This window comes from Belonocnema kinseyi, chromosome 10 (assembly GCF_010883055.1).
Source record: "Belonocnema kinseyi isolate 2016_QV_RU_SX_M_011 chromosome 10, B_treatae_v1, whole genome shotgun sequence".
Taxonomy (NCBI): Eukaryota; Metazoa; Arthropoda; class Insecta; order Hymenoptera; family Cynipidae; genus Belonocnema; species Belonocnema kinseyi.
The window spans coordinates 3,892,103-3,917,104 of NC_046666.1; the positions used below are offsets into that span (position 1 = coordinate 3,892,103).

Sequence of the window (25,002 nt, forward strand, 5' to 3'; positions counted from 1 at the left end):
CCCCCTCAATTGAATTAAAATAGTAAGCAACTTTAAAAAAATAAAAAAATTACCTCTTCCAATTCGGAAAAAAATTCTTACCTTCCAACTAAATAAAAATATTAAAATCGAGAAAAAAATTCCCTCCTTTTTATCTTAACTAAAATGTGAAAAGAACAGCATTTTTGCTCCTCAACTCAATTAAAATATTAACCAAAATTAAACAAATTAAAGAGTTCCCTCTGCCAATTCAGAATAAAATTTTTCAACCAAAATTCCCTTTCTTCCGACTTAATTATATGTTTAAAATGCCAAATTTCCCTATTCCAAATCAGAAATAAATTGGAAATAAAAAATATCCCCCTTTTTATCATAAGAAAATTGTGAAAATTACACAATTTCCTCCCTGGAACTCAAAAAAATATTACAGAAGTTTAAAAAAAGAAAAAGAAAAAATTGTGCGCCCTTCCAAATCAATAAAAATGTTAAAATTACCAAAAAGTTCTTCCAATTTAGAAAAAAACATAAATAAAAAATTCCTCCCCTTGCACCATTAAGAAAAATTTGAAAATTTCTGAATTTACCTCTTTCAACTTAATAAAAATTTTACCGAAATTTAAGCAATACAAAAAATTTCCTTCCAATTTAGAAAAAAATTTCATCTCTTCCAAATCAATAAAAATGTTAAAGTAAAAAATATCCGTCTTTCAATGCGGAAAAAATTGAATATAAATAATCCCCCCCTTTTCATTTTAAGAAAAATTACTATTTTAATAATTTTAAAAAAATTACATAATTTTTTTAATTCAACTTAATTAAAATATTACTAAAGTTTTAAAAATAAAAAAATCTCCTTCCTTCCAATTCAATAAAATTGTTGAAAGTAAAAAAAATTACCTTTTCCAATTTAGAAGAAAATTTCATCTCTTCCAACTCAATAAAAATGTTAAGCATAAAATATGTCCATCTTCCAATTCAGAATAACATTTTTAAACCAAATGTTCCTTTCTTCCAACTCAATGTTAATTTAGAAAAAAAATTGAAAATTAAAAATTCCCCCCTTGTTATCATAAGAAAATGTTAAAATTACTGGACCCCCTCCCCCCTTCAATTGAATTAAATAATAACCAAAATTTTAAAAATATCTTTCCTTCTTATCTTCTCCTTCAATTAAATAAAAATATTAGCCAAAATTAAAAGAATTTAAACATGTCCTTTTCATATCCAGAAAATAATTAATTTCAGTGAAAAATTAAAAAATGCAGAATGTCCCTATTTCAATTCAGAAATAAATTGAAAATAAAAATGTCTTTCCTTCCAACTCAATAAAAATGTTTTTAAAAAAATGTCCTTTTTCCAAATCAGAAAAAAAAATTGTCTTCCTTCCAACTCAATAAAAATGTTTAAAAAAGAATGTCCACTTCCAATTTAAAAAAAAAAATTGAAAATAAAAATTATCTTCTTTGTATTATAAGATAAATGTGAAAATTACTGAATTTTTCTCCTTCAACTGAATGAATATAGTAACCAAAGTTTAAAAAATTAAAAAATCGCCTCGTCCTCCCTTTTATCTGAACAAAAACGTGAATATTACAGAATTTTTCTCCTTCAATTAAATAAAAATATTAGTCAAAATTAAAAGAATTTAAACATGCCCTTTTCATATCCAGAAAATAATTAATTTCAGTGAAAAATTAAAAAATACAGAATGCCCCTATTTCAATTCAGAAATAAATTGAAAATAAAAACTTATCTTATAATTCAGAAACACAATAAATTCCTAATTTTCTTCCATTCAAGTTGAATAAAAATGCTAAAAAAATTAAAAAATTTCCCTCTTTCGATTCAGAAAATGATTGAAATTAAAAAATTATTTCTTTTGATCATAAGAAAATTGTTTTAAAAAAAAGGAAGAACGTGAATCACTTTAACTCAATTAGAATAAAAATCACGTTAAAATTGATAAAATTCCCTTCCAATCCAGGAAAAAAATAAATACCAAAATTTCTTTCCTTTCAGTTGAATAAAAATGTTAAAAATAAAAAAAAATGTCCTTCCAATTTATAAAAAATTGAGTCCAAACAATTTCCCCCTTTTCATTAAAAAAAAGTGAAAATACAGAATTTCCCTTCTTCAATTCAATAAAAATATTATCAAAGTTTAAGCAATAAAAAAATGTCTTTCCTTCCAACTAAATAAAAAAGTTAAAAATAAAAAATGTCCTTTTTCCAATCCAGAAAAAAATTGACTTCCTTCCAACTCAATAAAAATGTTGAAAATTTCCTTTTTCCAATTCAGAAAAAATTGTTTTCCTTCCAACTCAATAAAAATGTTAAAAATAAAAAATTTCCATTTTCCAACTAAGAAAAAAAATTGTCTTTCTTTCTAACTCAATAAAAAATGTTAAAAATAAAAAATTTCCTTTTTGCAATCCAAAAAAAATTGTCTTCCTTTATACTCAATAAAAATTTAAAAAATAAAAAATGTCCTTTTTCTAATGCAGAAAAAAATTGTCTTTCTTCCAACTCAATAAAAATGTTAAGAATAAAAAATGTCCTTTTTCCAATCCAGAAAAAAATTGACTTCCTTCCAACTCAATAAAAATGTTGAAAATTTCCTTTTTCCAATTCAGAAAAAATTGTTTTCCTTCCAACTCAATAAAAATGTTAAAAATAAAAAATTTCCTTTTTCCAACTAAGAAAAAAAATTGTCTTTCTTTCTAACTCAATAAAAAATGTTAAAAATAAAAAATTTCCTTTTTGCAATCCAAAAAAAATTGTCTTCCTTTATACTCAATAAAAATTTAAAAAATAAAAAATGTCCTTTTTCTAATGCAGAAATGTCTTTCTTCCAACTCAATAAAAATGTTAAAAATAAAAAATGTCCTTTTTCCAACCCAGAAAAAATTGTCTTCCTTCCAACTCAATAAAAATGTTTAAAAAAAGAATGTCCCCCTTCCAATTAAAAAAAAATGAAAATAAAAATTATCCCATTTGTATCATAAGATAAATGTGGAAAATTACTGCATTTTCCCTCTTCAACTGTATTAAAATAGTAACTAAAGTTTAAAAAATAAAAAAATCACCTCTTCCAATCCAGAAAAAATGTTCTCCCTTCCAACTCAATGAAAATATTAAAATAAAAAAAATTGCCTTTATTTTTATCTTAACGAAAACGTGAATATTACAGAATTTTTCTCCTTCGATGAAATAAGAATATTAGCCAAAATTGCTTTTTTACCGATTCAATTAAAATTTTTAAAATACAGAATGTCCCGATTCCAATTAAAAAAAAAACCCAAAAATAAACCATTTCTTCTCTTAAACCAAAAAAAAAATCGAACTTCAATACAAAATTTTGTTAATATTGATTTTTAAATTTTCCATGTTTTTAATATTATCAAAATTATAATTATGAAATATGATTATAATTCCAGAAGATTTTTAAATTTTATAATAAATGAATGATTGAAAAGCCCTCTACATTTTCCTTGATTAATAATTGTACCAGATATTCGTGGTTAATAAATTTGCTAATATGTTGAAATGCAATACATTTTACTACATTATGTCGTTTTTTTAAGCTTTTCTCTAAGAGTCATGACATTTTGAAAGATTACTTCTGTAGCAACCCTATTTATCCTTTTTTCTCACTTTTTCGAACTGCCAGGAAACTTGAAAAAATAATTTTTTTTTTTTTTTAAATTTCAGTATCGAGGTAATTCCGAACACATTATTTATTCACTTGACGGATTTATTGTTCCTGGATCTTAGCAATAATCAGTTGGAAACACTGCCACCACAAACGAGACGATTAGCCAATCTGCAGAGTCTAAATTTAAATCACAATCCTCTCGGTCATTTTCAACTGAGGTAATTTTGAATCAATATTTTTTGAATTCACCTTTGAATTGATTTTGTTTTCACCTGGTTTTTCACCTTTTTTTAAAAGACTTGTTTCAAATTTTGTTGCGTCTTCTAGGCAACTTCCGTCGTTGATGAATTTGACGACTTTGCAAATGCGAGACACACAGCGAACACTTCACAATATCCCGTCGAATTTGGAAAGTCTGACGAATTTGCAGGAATTAGACCTTTCCCAAAATTCTTTACCCCGTGTGCCTGATGCTCTTTACTCGCTTCCGAATTTGCGACGATTAAATTTGAGCGAAAACGAAATCACCGAACTTTCATCTGCTATCGGTATTTTGCTTTTTTATTTAAAAAAAAAAAAAAAAAGGAACAGAGCAGGCCTCGGACTCACAGCACTATTGACACTAATTTACACTCTATTTTTTTAACAATTGGACTATTTTTCTACTCAGGTTGGCGACTTGATCGGGGATTTAATTTAAAAAGCGGGAATTTACTTTTCTGATCGCAGTAAAATTCAAGTTTTCATTATTTTCAGAATTTTTGTCAATTTAGTAAAGTGATTTTTACAGTTTTTTTTATGAAAATTCAATTATTTGGTTAACAATTGACACTTTTTATTTAGAAATTAAACTAGTTGTATGAAAATTTATATATTTTGTAAAAAATTGTCCTCTTTGTTGTAGAAAATTAATATTTAGGGTTGAGGTTTCAATATTTTAATTGAAAATTTACTTATGGTTGAAAATTTAACTGTTTGGTTGAAAACTAATGAAATTACTTTTCTATAAAAAATACGAATTTTCAACAAATAACTTCCGGCTAAATCGTTGAATTTTCTACCCAAAAAGTGAAATTTTAAACAAAAAAGCATGAATTTTTAGCAAAAATTTTGTAATCATCAACAAAATAATATTTTTTTAATCATCAACAAAATAATATTATTTGCAAGGAAATAATAAAATTTGCAAAGAAATAATGAAATTTTCAATTTAAATAATAAGATTTTTAATCTAAATGAATTTACTCTAAACAAAAAATAGTTGAATCAGAGTAGTGAATTGACCGGGAATTTAAAAAATCCGAAAATTTATGTTTGATCCCAGTAAAATTCAAGTTTTCATTATTTTCAGAATTTTTGTCAATTTAGTAAAGTGATTTTTACAGTTTTTTAATGAAAATTTAACGTTTTAGTTAACAATTGACACTTTTTATTTAGAAATTAAACTAGTTGTATGAAAATTTATATATTTTGTAAAAAATTGTCCTATTTTTTGTAGAAAATTAATCTTCAGGGTTGAGGTTTCAATATTTTAATTGAACATTTACTTATGGTTGAAAATTTAACTGTTTGATTGAAAACTAATGAAATTACTTTTCTATAAAAAATACGAATTTTTAACAAATAACTTACACCTAAATCGTGGAATTTTCTACCCAAAAACTGAAATTTTAAACAAAAAAAGCATGAATTTTTAGCAAACAGTTTTTCATCATCAACAAAATAATAATATTTGCAAGGAAATAATAAAATTTGCAAAGAAATAATGAAATTTTCAATTTAAATAATAAGATTTTTAATTAAAAAGAATTAACTCTAAACAAAAAATAGTTGAATCAGAGTAGTGAATTGACCGGGAATTAAAAAAAAATCCGAAAATTTACGTTTGATCCCAGTAAAATTCAAGTTTTCATTCTTTTGGTGAAGGTAGGAAAGTGATTTTTTCATTTTAAAAATGAAAATTCAACCGTTTGGTTAAAAATTTGTATTTTTATTTAGAAATTAAACTATTTTTATAAAAAAATTTAATACTTCGTAAAAAATCCGTCTCTTTTTATAGAAAATTAATCTTTAGGGTAGACAATTCAATATTTTAATAAAAAATTTATCGTTTTTTTTCTGTTGGAATCTTTTTTCGTAACAGAAAATATAACTATTCTCTTCTTTTTTTGAATATTTATTCTTTTTTCATGTAAAAATTTATGTATTCGTTTCAACTAATGAAATTAATTTTTTCAAAAAATACGAATTTTCAACATAATAGTTAAATTTCCAGCTAAATCAAATAAAATAAATTCCCATTGAAATAGTTAATTAGGGTGGCCGCTGGACCGGGAAACCTGAAAATCCGGGAATTTTATGAGACCGGGAAAAAGCAGGAAATGACGGTTAATTTTTTTTTTTGACTGGCAATTTTACTAAATTTTTAGAATAAAAATGTTATCCAACTTTGATTTCAACCGTTTTTTAAATAATTGGTTAAATTGTTGTTTTTATAAATTATTATATTATTTAGTTTAGAATGCTTAATTCGAAAATCTTTCACTTCAAAAATTTTCCATTTTAGATTAAAAATTTTTAAGCATCTATTTTAATTTAAAGAATTTTAAGATGCAGTTTTGAAGGTTAAAAAAATAAAAATTAATAGTTTTTAAAATCAAATATTTTTTTATAAAAAACAGGATTAAGAATAAAAAATGTCCTTTTTCCAATCCAGAAAAAAAATTGTCTTCCTTCCAACTCAATAAAAATGTTAAAAATAAAAAATGTCCTTTTTCCAACCCAGAAAAAAATTGTCTTCCTTCCAACTCAATAAAAAATGTTAACAATACAAAATTTTCTTTTTCTAATCAAGAAAAAAATGTCTTTCCTTCCAACTCAATAAAAATGATAAAAATAAAAAATGTCCTTTTTCCAATCCAGAAAAAAGTGTCTTCTTTCCAACTCAATGAAAATGTTTAAAAAAAAGAATCTCCCCCTTCCAATTAAAAAAAATAAAAAATAAAAATTATCCCCTTTGTATCACAAGATAAATGTGAAAATTACTGCATTTTCCCCCTTAAACTGAATTAAAATAGTAACTAAATTTAAAAAAATAAAAAAGTCACCTCTTCCAATCCAGAAAAAAATTCCTCCCTTCCAACTCAATGAAAATATTAAAATAAAAAAAAATTGCCTTTCTTTTTATCTTAGCGAAAACGTGAATATTACAGAATTTTTCTCCTTCAATTAAATAAAAATATTAACCAAAATTAAAAGAATTTAAACATTTGTTAAATTGTTCTTTTTATCAATTATTATACTATTTAGTTTAGAATGTTTAATTCGAAAATCTTTCACTTCAAAAATTTTCCATTTTAGATTAAAAATTTTTAAGCATCTATTTTAATTTAAAGAATTTTAAGATGCAATTTTAAAGGTTAAAAAAGAATAAAAATGAAAAGTTTTTATAATCAAAGATTTCTTTATAAAAAACAGGGTGACCGGGAAACCGGGAATTTTACAAATTTTTAGAAGAAAATTCTGCCCAAGTTCGATTTTAACAATTTTTTAAATAATTAAAGTGCAGTTTTGAAGATTTAAACAATTAAAAGTTGTTAAAGCATTTGAAGTTGAATATTTTTGATAAAAAGCGGTTTTATTTTAACAACTATAAATATAAATAAATAAATCATTTTTAAAATGAATCTTTACCCTTAAGTATAGAAATGTGAACAATAATTGATTTGACTAAACAATTCTAGATCCGTTCAAAATTTGAGAATTTTCAGATTGTTCTAAATTTAATTCGAATCTTTTTTAAACTTCTAAATATCTCTTAAAATTACTCTAATATTTTTACAAATAATAAGTGTTCTATTGTTATTTATAAATTCAAATTTAATTTTTTGTTTAAATTTGCAGGATTTTTCAAAAAGTTATAGAAAAAATTCAATTCATTTTGAAATATATTTAAAAGTTCCGAAAAAAAATTAAAAAATGATTTTGAATTTGTAAAAATTTTAAACCGTTTCTAGATTTTTCAAGATTTTAAAATAAAATTTTAAAGCTTTTAAAGGATACCTAGACTATTTGAAATTAAAATAATTTAACTTCTAATTTAAGAACTGTTAAGTTAAAAAAATTATTTTTCGATTTTTAATGTGTCTCGCTTAAAATTACTTAAAATAATATAATTTTGAAATTTTTTAAAGTTCATTGTTTGATTCTTTAATTTAAACTATTGAAAATGTTAACGTGCATTTAGATTTTTGGACCTTAATCTGAAACTTTGATCTCTATAATTATTATAATATTTTTTTATTTTTTGTTATATTATTCTATTATTATATTTATTATAATATTTTTTATATTTCATAATAAATTATTTATTTTTATATTTTGAATTATAATTACAACTAAAAGGGCATACATTCAATTTTTTTCTCAATATTTTATTTTAAAAATGTTCTTATTTTTAAAAATGTTTAAAAATAAAATTAAAAATAATATTGGTGCCAAACTTCGTATATGTATAATTAACTTGTATAATTTTCAATTTTGAATTTTAAAGAATCGAAATTTAAAATATTTCGAAAAGCATAAAAAATTGCATAATTTTCTATGATCTATCTTCAATTATAAATCTTAAAAAAGCAAAAAAAAATTCACTTGAATTCCCTGAAATTGAAGACATTTTAATTGTAAATCTTTCAAATTGAATTACATATTAGAAAAAAATAAGGAATTTTAAACTATAAGCATTTTAATTTAATGAATTTTTAAGAGCAAATCTTTAAAAAATATATATAATTTTTAATTTCAAATTGCTAAAATTGAAGAATTTTTAAATTCTTCAATTAATTAAAAACTTGAAATTATTTCGAGTGATTTAAACGAAGCGTGTTAACATTTTTTCAGAACTTCTAAATATAATTTAAAATTAATCGAAATTTTCCTACAATTTTTGAAAATCCTGCAAATTAAAAAAAAATGTTTAAAATATTCCATGTTCTTCTTTGATAATTTTTTTAATCTCTTAAAATCTTCTTAAACTTTCTGTTATAATGATTTTTGAAAGTCAAAACTCATTTTCAATTTTCCAAAGAATCATAAGAAAATTTATTATTCTTTTGAAGTCTTTCACAATTCTTAAAAAAATTCTAAATTTTTGTTTGAGATCTGCAAAAATCTACATTTTATTTTTAATTCGGCTTTATAAATCCAAATTAAATTTTTTGTTTAAATTTGCAGGATTTTTCAAAAAGTTATAGAAAAAATTCAAATCATTTTGAAATTTATTTAAAAGTTCCGAAAAAAAATTCAAAAATGATTTTGAGTTTGTCAAAATTTTTAACTGCTTCTAGATTTTTCAAGATTTTGAAATAAAATTTTAAAGCTTTTAAAGGATGCATAGACTATTTCAAATAAAAATAATTTAAGTTCTAATTTAAGAACTGTCAAGTTAAAAAAATTATTTTTCAATTTTTAATGTGCCTAGCTTAAAATTATTTAAAGTAACATAAACTTGAAAATTTTTAAAGTTCATCTTTGAGCTCTATAATTGATAAAAGTTCTAAATTTTGCAGTTTATTTGCATTTTATTTAACATTGTTTATTTGAAAAGTGTTACTATCTTCCATTGGGTAGCAATGTTTGCGAACCGGGAATTTTTTTCTTCGATTAAAACGGCCACCCTGTTAATATTTTAATGAAAAAAGATTATTTTTTAAGCAAAAAGATTAATTTTCTACCAACAAAGACGGATTTTCAACCAAATAGTTGAAATTTTCACTAATAAAGGATGATTTCTTAAGAAAATAGTACAATTTTCAAAAAAATAATTAAAATTTCTTCCAAAGGAGATTAATTGTAAACCATAAATATAATATCAGATTTTTCAATAAGAAAGAATAAACTTTCAACCGAAAAAGAGTTTGTTACCAAACGATAAGTTTTCTGTCCAACAGGAAAATCTTCTATAAAAAAGATGATTTTACAAGAAAATAATTGAGTTTTCACTCGAGAAAGGCCAATTTTTTGCAAAAAACTCGAATTTTAAATAAAACAGTTTGATTTCTACCAAAATCGTTGAATTTTTCAACCTCAAAACTAAAATTTAAAACAAAAGGCATAAATTTTTAACAACATTTTTGAATCCTAAACATAGTAATAAAATTTGAGAAGAAAAAATAAAATTTGTAGCAAAAAAAAATGTTTTGAATCAAAAATATAATAAAATTTTAATTAAAAAGAATAAATTGTAAACAAAAAATAGTTGAGTAGGGTGTCGACTTGACCGGGAAATTACAGGAAATTTAATTAAAAATCCGAGAATTAACTTCTGATCGCAGTAAAATTCAAGTTTTTATTATTTTAATAATTTCGGTCAATTTGAAAAAGTGTGTTTTTTTACATTTTTTAAATGAAAATTCAACCATTTGTTTGAAAATTGATATTTTTTATTTAGAAATTATTTGTTTGAAAATTTATATGCTTTGTGAAAAATTCGCCTTTTTTGTAGAAAATTAATCTTTAGGGTTGAGGATTTAACTTTTTTTTTTTGTTAGTTATTTATAAATTTTTCAATTGAAAATTCACGTATTTGTTTCAACTAATGAAATTGATTTTCCAGAGAAAATATGAGTTTTCTATAAAATAGTTTAATTTCGACCTAAAACAAATAAATTATCAACGAAATAGTTAAATTTTTAACTAAAAAATATGAATTTTCAATCGAGAAGATTAATTTTCTACCTATAAAAAAGGATTTTCAAACAAATAGATGAAATTTCACTGAATAAGATCAATTTTCAAACAAAGAGATGCATTTTTAACAACAAAATTATTTTTAATAAAGTACTCCGACTCTCAACCCCATTGTAGATTTTTTCGATAAAAAAGGATGATTTCTTAAGAAAATAGTTGAATTTTCAAAAAAATAATTAAAATTTCGACCCAAGGAGATTAATTGTGAACCATAAATATAATAACAGACTTTTCAATTAAAAAGAATTAACTTTCAACCAAAAAAATATTATTTTTCTACCAAAAGATGAATTTTCAATCCAAAACGACGAATTTTTTTTTTAATACGATTTTTGAAGAAAACAGTTGAATTTTCATGCGAAAAAGCCAATTTTCTAAAAAATACTCGATTTTTAAACAAAAAAGTTAAGATTCTACCAAAATCGTTGAATTTTCAACTTAAAAAATAAATTTAAAAAAAATAGACAAACAAACATGAATTTTTAGCAGAATTTTTTAATCTTCATTAAAGTAATACAATTTACAAAGAAATAATGAAATTTGTAACAAAAAAAAAGAAGAATTTTGAACCAAAAATAGAATAGGCTTTTAATTAAAAAGATTAAATTATAAACAAAAAATAATTTTTATTATCTTAATAATTTTGGGCAATTTAGAAAACTGATTTCTTCTTTTTGATTGAAAATTTAAGAATTCCAGTTAAATATTCATTATTTGTTAAAAATTATTTTTATTTTTTTTTTTAATAGCTATTCAATTGAAAAACTTGTTTTTTTTTATTGGATGGAAAGGAATTTTTTCAGGATTATTTGCTTCTTTTTTTATTTAAAATTATATTTTTTAACTGAAAATATAACTATTAGTAGAGTTAAATGTTTTTAGGTAAAAAAATAAACATTCGAACTAAAGAGATGCATTTTGAAATTAAAAAGACGAATTTTAAATTAAAAAAGAGTTTTTAGTAATTGAATAAAAACTTATCCAAACTGAAAACGAATTCTAAATTTTAATAATAAAACAGATGAATTCAACCCCAAAGAAAACGAATTTTTAATCAAATATTTAAATATTCAACTAAAATACATTAATTTTCAATCAAACAGTTGGGGTTTTAACTAAGAAAATTGATTTTCTCAAAAAAATACAATTTTTGAAATAATACTTAAATTTTCTACTAAATATTTAATTTTTCTACTAAATTCTCTAATTTTTGAGTCGACAATACGATTTTTCTGAAAAATAGTTTAATTTATAACAAAATAATCGATTTTTTTATTTAAAAGTTCCATTTGTTAAGAATGATAGAAAATTTCGATCAAATTGTTGAATTTTGAAGCCAAAGAGACGAATTTTCAACAAAAAAAAGTTCGTCTTTTTACCTGTTTAACAATAGTTGTTGGGTTTTTGAATTTTTAACAAATTATTTGAATGCTATTTTGATACTATTTGTTTCAAATTTGTGAGACTATTTTTTATTTCTAAAGTAAATCCGAGGCCTGAAAGATAATTAAAGATTGAAAATCGAGAATATAAATACATTTTCCGTTTCAGACATGTGGCAAAAATTGGAAAATTTAAACCTTTGTAGAAACAAATTAACAGCACTTCCGATTTCTCTTTGCAAGGTTTCATCTCTCAGGAGATTGTATTTAAATGATAATCAATTAGACTTCAAAGGGATTCCCTCTGGAATTGGAAAATTGTCGGCCCTACAAGTATTTTCTGCAGCCAATAATCATTTGGAAATGATTCCAGAAGGTCTTTGCAGGTAATCTCCATTTAATTCTATTTATATTTATCATCTAAATTATTATAAATTAATGGCTCGAACAATTTTTATGAAAATTTATGATACCGTGAATTTATTTGTTGACCGGGAATTTGACAAATTTTTAGAAAAAAAAATCATTCCAACTTTAATTTTAACCGTTTTTTAAATCAGCAGTTTTTAATATTTTTACATTTTTTTTAGAATTTCAAAATTTTAACGTTAAAATTTAACCTGTTCCAATTGGACTTTGAACGTTACATTTTTTATTGTTTCGTTTAATGAAATTTAATTTGCAAATCAAATTGTTGAATTTTGATTTTTAAATAAAAATTGAACATCTACTATTTTTAGAAAAAAATTCAGCAAGTTGAAGATATATTTAGAAGGTTTGAAAAAATTCAAAATTAATTAAAAATTTGAACGAAGTGTCTACTTGTATTGAAAAATCTAAATATTCATACACAAATTTCGGTGAAAATAGTCTACTGCCTAATTAAAAACAAAATATCGATTTTGGCAGGTTTCAAAATTTCAAGAATCTTTTTAAAAATGTTGGTAGGCTTCAGAAGCATAATTCAACATTTCCTAGGAAAATTGAAAATTATTTTTTTATTTTTAAAAACTAATTTGAATATCATATCTAAAAATATTGATAACGATTTAGTAAATTTCTTTCATTAGGCAGAATTAAAAAAAAATTAATTTGAAAAAATTTAAAGCAGCATGTAAGTGTTTAAAGATTTTAAAATAATATTTCGAAGCATTTTAAGGATTTTTAAACTATCGAGAACAAAAATAATTTAACTCTCTATTTGAACAGGGAGCTTTCAATTTCTTACAAATTTATTGTTGGAACTGGAATTTATTTAGAATAATAATAATTTTGACTTGGAATTTTTAAATTTATATAAATTCCGAGTTGGAACAGGGAATTTTTTTAAGGAATGAATTCTAATTTTAAGTTTAAACATGATATTTTCGCAATAATTATGAATTGGAACAGGGAATTTTCAATTTTTAACCATTTTTGAGTTGGACCTGGAATTTATTTAGAATAATAATAATTTTGACTTGGAATTTTTAAATTTATATAAATTCCGAGTTGGAACAGGGAATTTTTTTAAGGAATGAATTCTAATTTTAAGTTTGAACTGGATATTTTCGCAAAAATTAAAATTATGAATTGGAACAGGGAATTTTCAATTTTTAACCATTTTTTAGTTGGAACTGGAATTTATTTAGAATAATAATAATTCTGACTTGGAAACGGGAATTTTCAAATTTTAACGAATTCCGAGTTGGTACTGGAAATTTTTCCAAAGAATTCTAATTCTGAGTTGAAGCAGGGAATTTTTAAATTTGAACCAATTATGAGTTGAAACTGGCATTTATACAAAAGAATTATCATTTTTCCTGAAACAGGGAATTTTTTTAAAGAATGAATTATAATTTTAAGTTTGAATGGGATATTTTCGCAAAAATTAAAATTATGAATTGGAACAGGGAATTTTCAATTTTTAACCATTTTTGAGTTGGAACTGGAATTTATTTAGAATAATAATAATTCTGACTTGGAAACGGGAATTTTCAAATTTTAACGAATCCGAATTGGCACTGGAAATTTTCGAAAAGGAATAAAATTCTGAATTGGAACAGGACATTTTTCCAAAGATTTCTAATTCTGAGTTGAAGCAGGGAATTTTTAAATTTGAACCAATTATGAGTTGAAACTGGAATTTATACAAAAGAATTATAATTTTTCCTGGAACAGGGAATTTTTAATTTTTAATAAATTCCAAGTTGGAACAGGGAATTTTTTTAAAGAATGAATTCTAAGTTGAAACGGGATATTTTCGAAAAAAAATTAAATTATGAATTGGAACAGGGTATTTTACAAAAAAAATTTAATTTTTACTGAAAATGTAGAATTTTCGCAAAAAATTGAACTTCTTGGTTTGAGCAGGGATTTTTTCAAAAAAATTTTAATTCCGTGTGGAAATGAAAAATTTTCTTAAAGAATTAAAATTCTGGGTTTGAACAGGGAATTTTTCGAAAAGAATTAAAATTCGGATTTAAACGGAGAATTTTCAATTTTTAACCGATTCTGAGCTGGAATTAGGAATTTAAAATTGCTTAAAATGGTATAATTTTGAACATTTTAAAATTCATTTATTGATTCTTCAATTTTGAGCATTGAAAACGATAAAATGGATTTATATTTTTGGAATTTAATTAGACAATGAAAAAATTTTTAATTGACAAAAACTAAAATCTCGAATAAAAAATATCCCAAACTAAAATTCACGACCGACTTATAAAATAAAATAATTATTTACATATTTCTAATCTATTTAAAATATCTTAAATTCCTTAAAATATTTTTAACTGACTCGAATTTTTTTCAAAATGTTCAAATATGATTCAAAAATTTTTTAAAACACCTTGAAATTATTAAAATTTTCTCAGAAATTTTAAAAAAATTTGTTTTTTCTCTTAAAAACTTTCGAAATTATTTTTAATCTTTTCAATTCTACCAAAAATGTCTTGAATTTACTCGATTTTTTATTTGCTTTTATTTTGTAATATTACGAAATTGAAATACTTTTCTTTAAAATCTTGTAAACTCTTTTTCTAAATTTTAGGAAATCGTTTAATATGTTTAAAACCCTTTTTTTAATGCTTAAAGTTTTATTTTCTTAAATAAAAAATTATTTAAAACTTTTACACGAGTATAAGAATTTTTTGTTTACTCTCGTCGGATCTTCTAAACCTTCTAGTCACTAAAAATTATTAAAATTTGTCCAGAATTTTTTATTTATTCTGCAAAATTTAAAAAGCTGTCTTAAAATCTTTTAGATACTTCTTTGCACATTTTTTTAAAAATCTTTTTAAATAATCTCTTTTAATTAATTTTTTGAATTAAAAAATTATTTTAATTATTCCTAGGAACCTGAAAAAATGTCTTTCATTTTCGTGAAACTTTACAAAATTCTTTGAAAATCCTTACAAGTTTTTATTATTTTTGAATCGCTTATAAATCTTTAAAAATTCCAAAAGTTTGCTTTTAAATCTTTCGCACACTTTTTAAAAATTTCAGGAAATAATTCCAAATTTTTGGTGATCTTTTTTCAATTTTCTCTTGATAACCCTTACCAAGGAATCATTTTAAAATTTCCCATGGATCTCAAGAACTTTTTTCATTCCCTGGAAACTCTGACAAAATTCAGTTTAACTAAAAAAATTTATTTGTTGAAAATAATGAAAATAACCGATTTTTGGCGAAAAAATTATAACATAACCTGCAATTGTTACAAAATTGTAAATCCGTCTTGAAATCACCAAGTTCCGACAAAAAAAAATAGCGTAACTTAAAATTGTTTAAAGATAGTATCTCTTCTTTGAAATCTTCACTGTAAAAAAGAGGAAATTTCCGAAAACAAGAACATAACCTAAAATGGTTCGAAAATTTGTTATCTTCTTTGAAATCAAAGGACAATTTATAAAAAATAAAGATTTCCGGTATATATAACGACGTTAGAACCAAAAATGGTGAATTTAATGATTGAATGATAATCTGAAAAATGTTTTGATTTTTTTTTAATGAAAAATATCAGTCTTCGATGAAAAATATTGACATAACCTAAAATTGTTTAAAAATTGTAAATCTTCTTTGAAATCTAATGATTCTTGAATAAAAATATTAATTTCCGATAAAAACACTAACGCATAACTTAAAATTGTAAATATTATCTGAAATTTAATAATTTTGTTTTAAAATATTAATAATGTCTGAAATTAAACAGAATTTGAAATCTGCTTGTACGTTCAATTATTTTTAACTATAGAATTCATGGAAATTAACATAAAACCATGAATCCATCGATCAAATTTGTGATTTAAAAAATTAATAAAAACACGAGAACAAAAAAAGGAAGGGTATTTGGAGGTTGTCTTCTTTTTTTTATCCTTTTTTTACAAGACGTAAATGAGAACGTTTAAGATTGTGTTATGTAAATTTTATCGTTGGATTCTTTTCAATTTTCAAGAATTTCTTAGTCAAATTTGAATGTTTTAGGTTAAGGAAAAATTTTAATTTTGATTTATTCTGAAATTAATTTTTTCTATTTTAATGTTTTTTTTTTTTTTAAATTAACCGATTTCGTGTGCAAAACGTTAATGAAACTTGAAACTGATTAAAAATTGCAAATCTTGTTCGAACTATAATCTTTTTTTATTTTAAATATCAAATTTTTGTGTGAGACGCTAACATAACCTCAAATTGTTAAAAAATTATGAATCTTTAAAATCTAATGATTTTGATTTAAAAATATCAGTTTCCTTTTAAAAACTTTAACAAACCGGAAATTGTTGAAGAATCCTAATCTTTGAAAACTTAAATTTTATTTAATACAAATTGTAAATCTTATTCGAAATTTCGGATGGAACACGCTAACTTAACCTAAAATTGTACAAAAAATTTTATCATCTTTGAAATTTAATGATTTTTATCTAAAAAAATACCAATATTCTCCAAAAAAATACTATAATAATCAAAAAATTTTAAATGATTTTAAATCTTTTTCAAATTATAGTGATTTTTTTTTAAAGATGCTAATGTTGTATGTAAAAAATTTGTAACATAATAAAATATTACAATAAATATATAATAATAAATATAATATAAAAAATATAAATAATAAAAAAAATATATTTTTCTTCACTCTTTTTATTTAATTGTTTTTAATTTCATGACGATATTGATGAATAGTGTTTAATCTTTAAAATCCTTTAATTTTTTTATTGAAAATGCCCATTTGAGGTACAAAATGCGAACATAACCTAAAATTGTTGAAAATCTTGATGATAATTTTTCTATTTTTTTTCCGGCAATCTATCTTTCTCGCAAAAAAAAACTATAGAACAATCTACAATTTTGAGAAACTTGAAGTATTCTTTAAAACTTATGATTATATATCAGAATTATTTTTTAGAAATACTAATTTTCAGCGAAAATCACTTTAAGGTGGGTTCCGAACCACCAACCGAAAAAGTATTTGAAAAGTCCAAATGTTTCTCAAAATGCTCATTGTTTATTGCAACAAATTTTAGAAAAGAAACCCAAGTGTAAATAATTTAAAAAATTTAATTTGTAATTGTTTATTTAAATATAGTTATTTGTGTATTTTCTTCCAGTTTCGGCAAAAACCATAATTTTAATTCTATTTTAATTTAGAAAAATTGATTCTATTCCTTAAAAGTTTTTTTTTTTATAAATAAAAAGCATTTCAAGTAATAAATTGAGTTAATAAATTAAAATTTAAATAAATCTACGACTTTTATATGAATCTAATAATAATTTTCAAATATGCAAATAACTAAATTCAATAAACAATTATGACCTCAACTATTTATTTAAATATTTATGCTCTAAAAATAATTTACCATCTTTTGTATTTATATTACAAAATTTCAAAATTACGGTATAAAACAACATTAATTAATAAAAAAAGCGGTCAGGTTTTCAACAAGGATGCAGTAATAATATTTTATTTTTTATTTTTTAAGGTGTGGATCATTGAAGCAATTAATTCTGACGTCGAATAGACTGATTACCGTACCAGATGCGATTCATTTACTCACGGATTTGGATTGCCTCGATTTGAGGGACAATCCGAATTTAATAATGCCGCCAAAACCAACCGAAGTTCAAAAAGGCTCAGGGGTTGAATTTTATAATATTGATTTCTCTTTGCAACATCAACTTCGCCTAGCTGGCGCAAATATACCAGCACCGGCTCAAACAGCGAGTAAGTATTTTTTTCAAATAGTTTTTTTGCTATTCGTTTTAAAGCTTCGATCTATTTTCAGTTTTTTTTTTACATTATTTAATATTTTGTACTCAGGGCTTCCTCTTTTCCATTATACAGGTCTCGAACTCGACATTTTTTTTAACAATTGCACTTTTTTTACTACTATTTCAAGAAAAATTACACTTAAGACACAATTTTCAAATAAAAAAGACGACTTTTTATGAAAAAGGATGATTTTTCAATTAAGATCAGTCCTGAAGGGAAAAAAATGCAAGTCGAATTTTCTACAAAAAAAACTTGGATTTTCAATCCGATGCAATCAAAATTTCTACAAAGAACTTCAATTTTCAACTAAACGACATGAATTTTGAATAAAAGATAATGAATTTTAAACCACAAATATTAATTTTTTACCAAAAATACAAACTTTTAAATAAAATAATTTTATTATTATTGAAATAATTAAATTTCGACCAAAGAGGATGACTTTTCTATCAAAAGATGAATTTTCAATCCAATAGGACCAATTTTAAACAAAACAATTGAAGCCTCAACAAAATCTGATTTATTTTCTACGAAATAATTTCATTTTTAACAAGAAAGATACAATTTCAACTAAGAAATAAATTTTAATACCAAAAAGACTAATGTTGAACAAAAGAGTTGAATTTAAAAAAAAAAGAAATATTCAGTTCTGATATAAAAAACATTTCATCCATATTGTTAATTCTTAAGCGTAAATCTTGAATTTTTAACACAAAAAAAAGACGAATTTTAATTTCAAAAAGTTTATTTTTCAAATAAAAGGCACGATTTTTTAAAAAAATAATTAAAATTTCAACCGAAAGAGATAATTTTTAAATTAAATGTATAATAGACTTTTCAGTTAGAAAGAATTATCTTTCAACCAAAAAGGGCGGCTTTTCTACCAAAAGATGAATTTTTAATCCAAGAGGACGAATTTTCGACAAAAAGTATATAATTTCTACGAATAAATGAATTTTCAAACCAAAAAGACGAATTTTAAAGAAAAGAGATGAATTTTTAAAGTCAATCCTGAAAGAAAGAAAACGGAAAAAGTTTCAACCACATTATTATTCCTTAAATTTGAAATGTCGAATTTTTGTAAAAAAAGCTTGAATTTTCAATCCGATAGAATTGATATTTCTACAAAGAACTTCATTTTTCAACTAAATTATTTGAATTTTTTTAACCAACAATTAAATTTTTTACAAAATAAGTAAATTTTCAACTAAGAAGATTAATTTTCTATACAAAAAAATTTATTATTAACAAAATACATACATTTTTTATAAAATAGTTCAATTTAAAACCAAAAAAAAATCATTTTCTACCAAAAAGACGAATTTTCAACCGACAAATATTTTTCAGTGAATAAAAATGTCGCATTTTTAAGTAAAAAACATTAGATTTTCTTAAACAGATGAAATCTTCAGCCAAATAGTTCAATTTTCAATGACAGGGAATTTTATGGGACCGGTGAAAACCGAAAATGACAGTGAATTTATTTTTTTATCGGGAATTTAAAGAAAAATTTAGAATAAAATGAATTAATAAAATAATAAAGTTGAAATTTTTTGATAAAAAACAGTTTTATTAACTGTAAATACAAATAAATAAATTATTTTTAAAAATAAATCTGTAATTTTAATTTTTTTAGGCATTAAAAAAATGTAAACATGCGTTTTACTATTTTCAACTTAAAAATAAAAAAATAAATCTTTAGATTTTCGAAGAACTTTGAAACTTTTAGCATTACAATTTTAATTGTTGTATTTAAAAAGTGTTTAATTTATAAGTGAAATTGTTTAATTTTGACGCATAAATAGCAATTGAACGCTTTTTATTTTTAGAAAAAGATTTGAGAAATTTTAAGAGATACATAGAAGTTTTTAAAAGATTCAAAATTAATTAAAAACTTGAAATTATTTCAAATAATTTAAACAAAGTGTGTTAAAATTTTTGTCAGAACTTCTAAATATATTTTAAAATAAATTGAAATTTTCCTACAATTTTTGAAACTCCTGCAAATTAAAAAAAAATCTTCCATAATTTTTCAAATTGAAAAACCATTTTCAATTTTCCTAAGAATCTTATGAAATTTTTTTATTCTTTTGAAGTCTTTCACAATTATTAACAAAATTCTAAATTTAATTCAAATCTTTTTCAACCTTCTAAATATCTTTTAAAATTACTCTAATATTTTTACAAATAATAAGTGTTCTATTGGTATTTATAAATTCAAGTTTAATTTTTGTTTAAATTTGCAAGATTTTTCTAAAAGTTACAGAAAAAATTTAATTCAATTTGAAATATATCTAAAAGTTTCGAAAAAAAAAACTAAAAAATTATTTTGAATTTGGAAAAATTTAAAACCGTTTCTAGATTTCTCAAAGATTTTGAAACAAAATTTTTAAGCTTTTAAAGGATGCATAAACCTTTTAAAATAAAAATAATTTAACTTCTTATTTAAGAACTGTTAAGTTAAAAAAATTATTTTTCAATTTTTAATTTGTTCTAGCTTAAAATTACTTAAAATAATATAATTTTGAAAATTTTTAAAGTTCATTGCTTGATTCTTTAATTTAGACTATGGAAAATGTTAACGTGGATTTATATTTTTGGAACTTACTGTGAATTTTTGAGCATTTTAATGCACAATTTTTTAATTGAAAAACTTTTAAACTTCAATTTTAAAAGTTTTTTTTAATTTTCCTAAGAATCTTAAGAAAATTTTTTTATTCTTTTGAAGTCTTTCACAATTCTTAAAAAAATTTTTAATTTTTTTATTTTGAAATCTGCAAAAATCTACATTTTATTTTACATTCGGCTGTAATTATTTGAAATTGTTTCAAGTTCTAAATTTAATTCAAATCTTTTTTTAACTTCTAAATATATTTTAAAATTACTCTAATATTTTAAAAAATAATAAGTGTTCTATTGTTATTTATAAATTCAAATTAAATTTTTTGTTTAAATTTGCAGGATTTTTCTAAAAGTTATAGAAAAAATTAAATTAAATTCGAAAAATATCTCAAAGTTTCGAAAAAATACTAAAAAATTATTTTGAATTTGGAAAAATTTAAACCCGTTTCTAGATTTCTCAAGATTTTGAAATAAAATTTTGAAGCTTTTAAAGGATGCATAGACTATTTAAAATAAAAATAATTTAACTTCTAATTTCCTTCCAACTCAATAAAAAATGTTCTTTTTCCAATCAAGAAAAAAAATGTCTTTCCTTCCAACTCAATAAAAATGATAAAAATAAAAAATGTCCTTTTTCCAATCCAGAAAAAATTGTCTTCCTTCCAACTCAATAAAAATATTTAAAAAAAGAATGTCCCCCTACCAATTAAAAAAAAATTAAAAATAAAAATGATCCGCTTTGTATAATAAGATAAATGTGAAAATTACTGCATTTCCTCCCTTAAATTGAATTAAAATAGTAACTAAATTTTAAAAAATAAAAAAATGACCTCTTCCAATCTAGAAAAAAATTGCTCCCTTCCAACTGAATGAAAATATTAAAATAAAAAAAAATTGCCTTTATTTTATCTTAACGAAAACGTGAATATTACAGAATTTTTCTCCTTCAATTAAATAAAAATATTAACCAAAATTAAAAAAATTTAAACATTTGTTAAATTGTTATATTTATCAATTATTATTATATATTTTTAAGCATCTATTTTAATTTAAAGAATTTTAATATGCAGTTTTAATGGGTTAAAAAAATTTAAAGTTTTTAAAATCAAAGATTTTTTTATAAAAAACAGAGTGGCCGCCGGACCGGGAAATTAGGAATTTTACGAATTTTCAGAAGAAAATTCTGCCCAAGTTCAATTTTAACAATTTTTTAAATAATTAAAGTGCAGTTTTTAAGATTTAAACAATTAAAAATTAAAGGCATTTGAAGTTGAATATTTTTCATAAAAAACAGTTATCTTATCAAATATAAATATAAATAAATAAATTATTTTTGAAGTGAATTTTTACTCTTAAGTATATAATAAGTATTCTATTATTATTTATAAATTCAAATTAAATTTTTTTTTTTAATTTCGCAGGATTTTTCTAAGAGTTATAGAAAAAATTCAATTCATTTTGCAATATATTTAAAAGTTCCGAAAAAAAAATTCAAAAATTATTTTGAATGATTTAAAATAATATAATTTTGAAAAATTTTAAAGTTCATTGCTTCATTCTTTAATTCATACTATTGAAAATGTTAACGTGGATTTATATTTTTGGAACTTAATCTAAATCTTTGAATTCTATAATTGATAAAAGTTCGAAATTTTGCAGTTTATTTGTAAATTCTTGAGCATTTGAATACGAATTTTCCACTAAAATTACGAATCTTCTAAGGATAAAATGAACTTTTAATAATGTAGTTCAGCTTTCAACTAAGCAGTTGAACTTTAAAAAAAAGGAATATTTGATATTTCAATAAAAATATTTTTATTTGAAAATAAAAAACAGTTGAGTTTAACCAGCAAAGATGAATTTTCAACAAAATATTTAATTTAATTGAAAAAAAATTATTTTCTGTCAAAAAGGCGAATTTTCAACTAAATAGTTAAATTTCTAGTTAAAAAAAAACTACTTTTTAAAAAAAAACGAAATTTTCACTAAAATTATGAATCATCAACTAAAAAAATAAACTTCTAATAAAGTAGTTTATCTTACAACCAAGCAGTTGAATTTTCAACGAAAAATGTAATATTTGATATTTCAATAAAAAGATTTTTTAATAAAAAATAAAAAACAGTTGGATTTAACCAGCCAAGATGAATTTTTAACAAAATGTTTAATTCATTTTTTTAAATTGCTTTTCTACCAAAAAGACGATTTTTCAACTAAATAGTTAAATTTTCTGCCAAATTGTTTAATTTTCGATTTAAAATTATGAATTTTGTAAAAAAAGTAGAATTTTTTACAAACCAGTTGAATTTTCAACCGGAAAATGTGAATTTTTCACACAAAAATTTATTTTCAATTGAAACAGAATCATTTTTTACAAGACAGTGCAATTTAATTCAAAAAAATGAATTTCAACAGAAAAAGATAAATTTTGAAACCAAAATGATGAATGTTCAACAAAATAATTCAATTTTAAACCAATTAATACAGTTTTTAAATAAAAAGATGAATCCTCCACGAAAAATTTGTTAGACTTTTCAACCGAGAAGAATAAATTTTTAACTAAAAATAAATGGATTTTCTTATTCTGTTCTTTTAGTTCGAATTCAAGTGGAAAAATGAAGAAAAAAAAGGAAGGTTTCAAACTAAAGAATAAAATTTTATATAATAACATTTAAATAAACATTAAACACATTATTCAAACATTAACTATTAAAAATTTAAATAATTAAACTTCTAATTTGAAAAGTGTTTAAAACAAAATCTTCAAATCGTTCAATTTTTTATTTTTCTAACTTAAAATTGCCTAAAATGTCGGAATTATATTTTTTAACAAAATTAATTTTTTTTTAGTTTTTCAGGTTAATGTTAATTGAAAATTGTTCAACTGAAAAAGTTTCTTTATATACGTGTAAAATATTAAGCGTTTAAATGAAAAATTTCTAGATTAAACGTTTTTCATCGTCAATTTTCAAAGTTTAAAAATCGAAAGAATTTTCTGACTCTGATAAACAATGATTATTTTAACGAAATATTTTATAAGCCTGATTAACTAATTATAAATGGCAAAATAATTATGTGATAGCCCTGAGTTTAAGACTAATAATTAATTACTAATTTATTGTATAAAAAAATACAGTTTTCTAGCTCTATAATCTTTAGTAAGACTTTGTTTTTTTTTTCTTTTACTAAAAAATGTAGATAGTAGTAAGGATCCCATTGCCCGTAAATTGAGACTGAGGCGCAGACGGGATCAAGAAGAAGCTGATCAGGACCAAGCCAAAATTTTAAAGGTATCAAAATATTTTGGTTCTTGTTTTTATAAAATAATCACTTCTTCATTGATTTTGGAATTATTTATTTCTATTTAATTAATGCTTTAAATGTACCATTTTTCTAGGGAATGAAAGACATCGCGAAGGAGAAGAATAAAGAAAAAGGCTTGGAAGAGCTAAAAGTCGAATCTTTGAAGTAAGAGAAAAGAAATTTATTGTGTGTTTCTATTAACCCCCTTTGTCGCCTTTTTTCTCGGATTTCTCTGAGAACTCATTTTTTTTTGGTTAAAAACTGTATTATTTGCTTGGAAATTTTATTATTCTGTTAAAAATTCTACAATTTTTTTTCGGTTTGAACATTCAACTCTTGTGTTACAATTTCAACTGTTTTTACGAGAGTTCGTTTATTTTTATTTTTTTTTTTTTTATTGAAAATTCAAATATTTAGATTAAAATGAACTGTTTTCTTGAAAATTCATATTTTTGACTTGAAAATTTATGAAAAATTTAACGATTTGTTTGCAAATTTTATTATTTTCGTATGAATTCAACAATTTTGTAAAAAAGTTATCATTTTTTTTAAATGAACTTTTTTCTTGAAAATGTAACTTTTGTGTTGACATTTAAACTATTTTGACAAAAATTCATTTTTTAAAATTAAAAATTAAAATATTTTGGTAAAAAATTCAATTATTTAGATAAAAATGAATTGTTTCCTTGAAAATTAATATTTTTGGCTTGGAAATTTAATGATGTGGATGAAATTGTATTTTTTTAGGGCTGAACAATCTTTCTTAGTTCCATATTCAACTCTTTTTATTTAAAAATTCGTCCTTTTAGTTCAAAATTGTATTATTTGCTTGCAAATTTTATTTTTTGCTTTCAAATTTTATTATTTTGTTATGAATTCAACAATTTTGTTAAAAAGTTATCCTTTTTTTTCAAAATTAAATTTTTTCTTGAAAATTAAAATTTTTAGGTTGAAAATTCCACTTTTTTTATAAAACTTTATTATTTTAAATTAAAAATTAAAATATTCTGGTAGAAAATTCAACTATTTAGATGAAATTGGACTGTTTCCTTGAAAAATCCTATTTTTGGC

General features: G+C 22.1%; 1 protein-coding gene across 2 annotated transcripts in view; it reads left to right on the plus strand.

The window, feature by feature from the left end:
- The window catches only part of LOC117182166 (protein flightless-1), a 100,601-nt gene that overhangs the window by 13,630 nt on the left and 61,969 nt on the right, over nucleotides 1–25,002 (plus strand). The window contains exons 4-9 of one of the 2 annotated variants that reach the window (XM_033375216.1): nucleotides 3,690–3,851; nucleotides 3,931–4,181; nucleotides 11,932–12,148; nucleotides 17,717–17,958; nucleotides 23,827–23,918; nucleotides 24,026–24,096. In XM_033375216.1, coding sequence (XP_033231107.1) covers nucleotides 3,690–3,851; nucleotides 3,931–4,181; nucleotides 11,932–12,148; nucleotides 17,717–17,958; nucleotides 23,827–23,918; nucleotides 24,026–24,096 — 1,035 coding nt within the window. The remainder of the gene's footprint in view (nucleotides 1–3,689; nucleotides 3,852–3,930; nucleotides 4,182–11,931; nucleotides 12,149–17,716; nucleotides 17,959–23,826; nucleotides 23,919–24,025; nucleotides 24,097–25,002) is intronic. The other variant, XM_033375217.1, reaches the window with a different exon arrangement.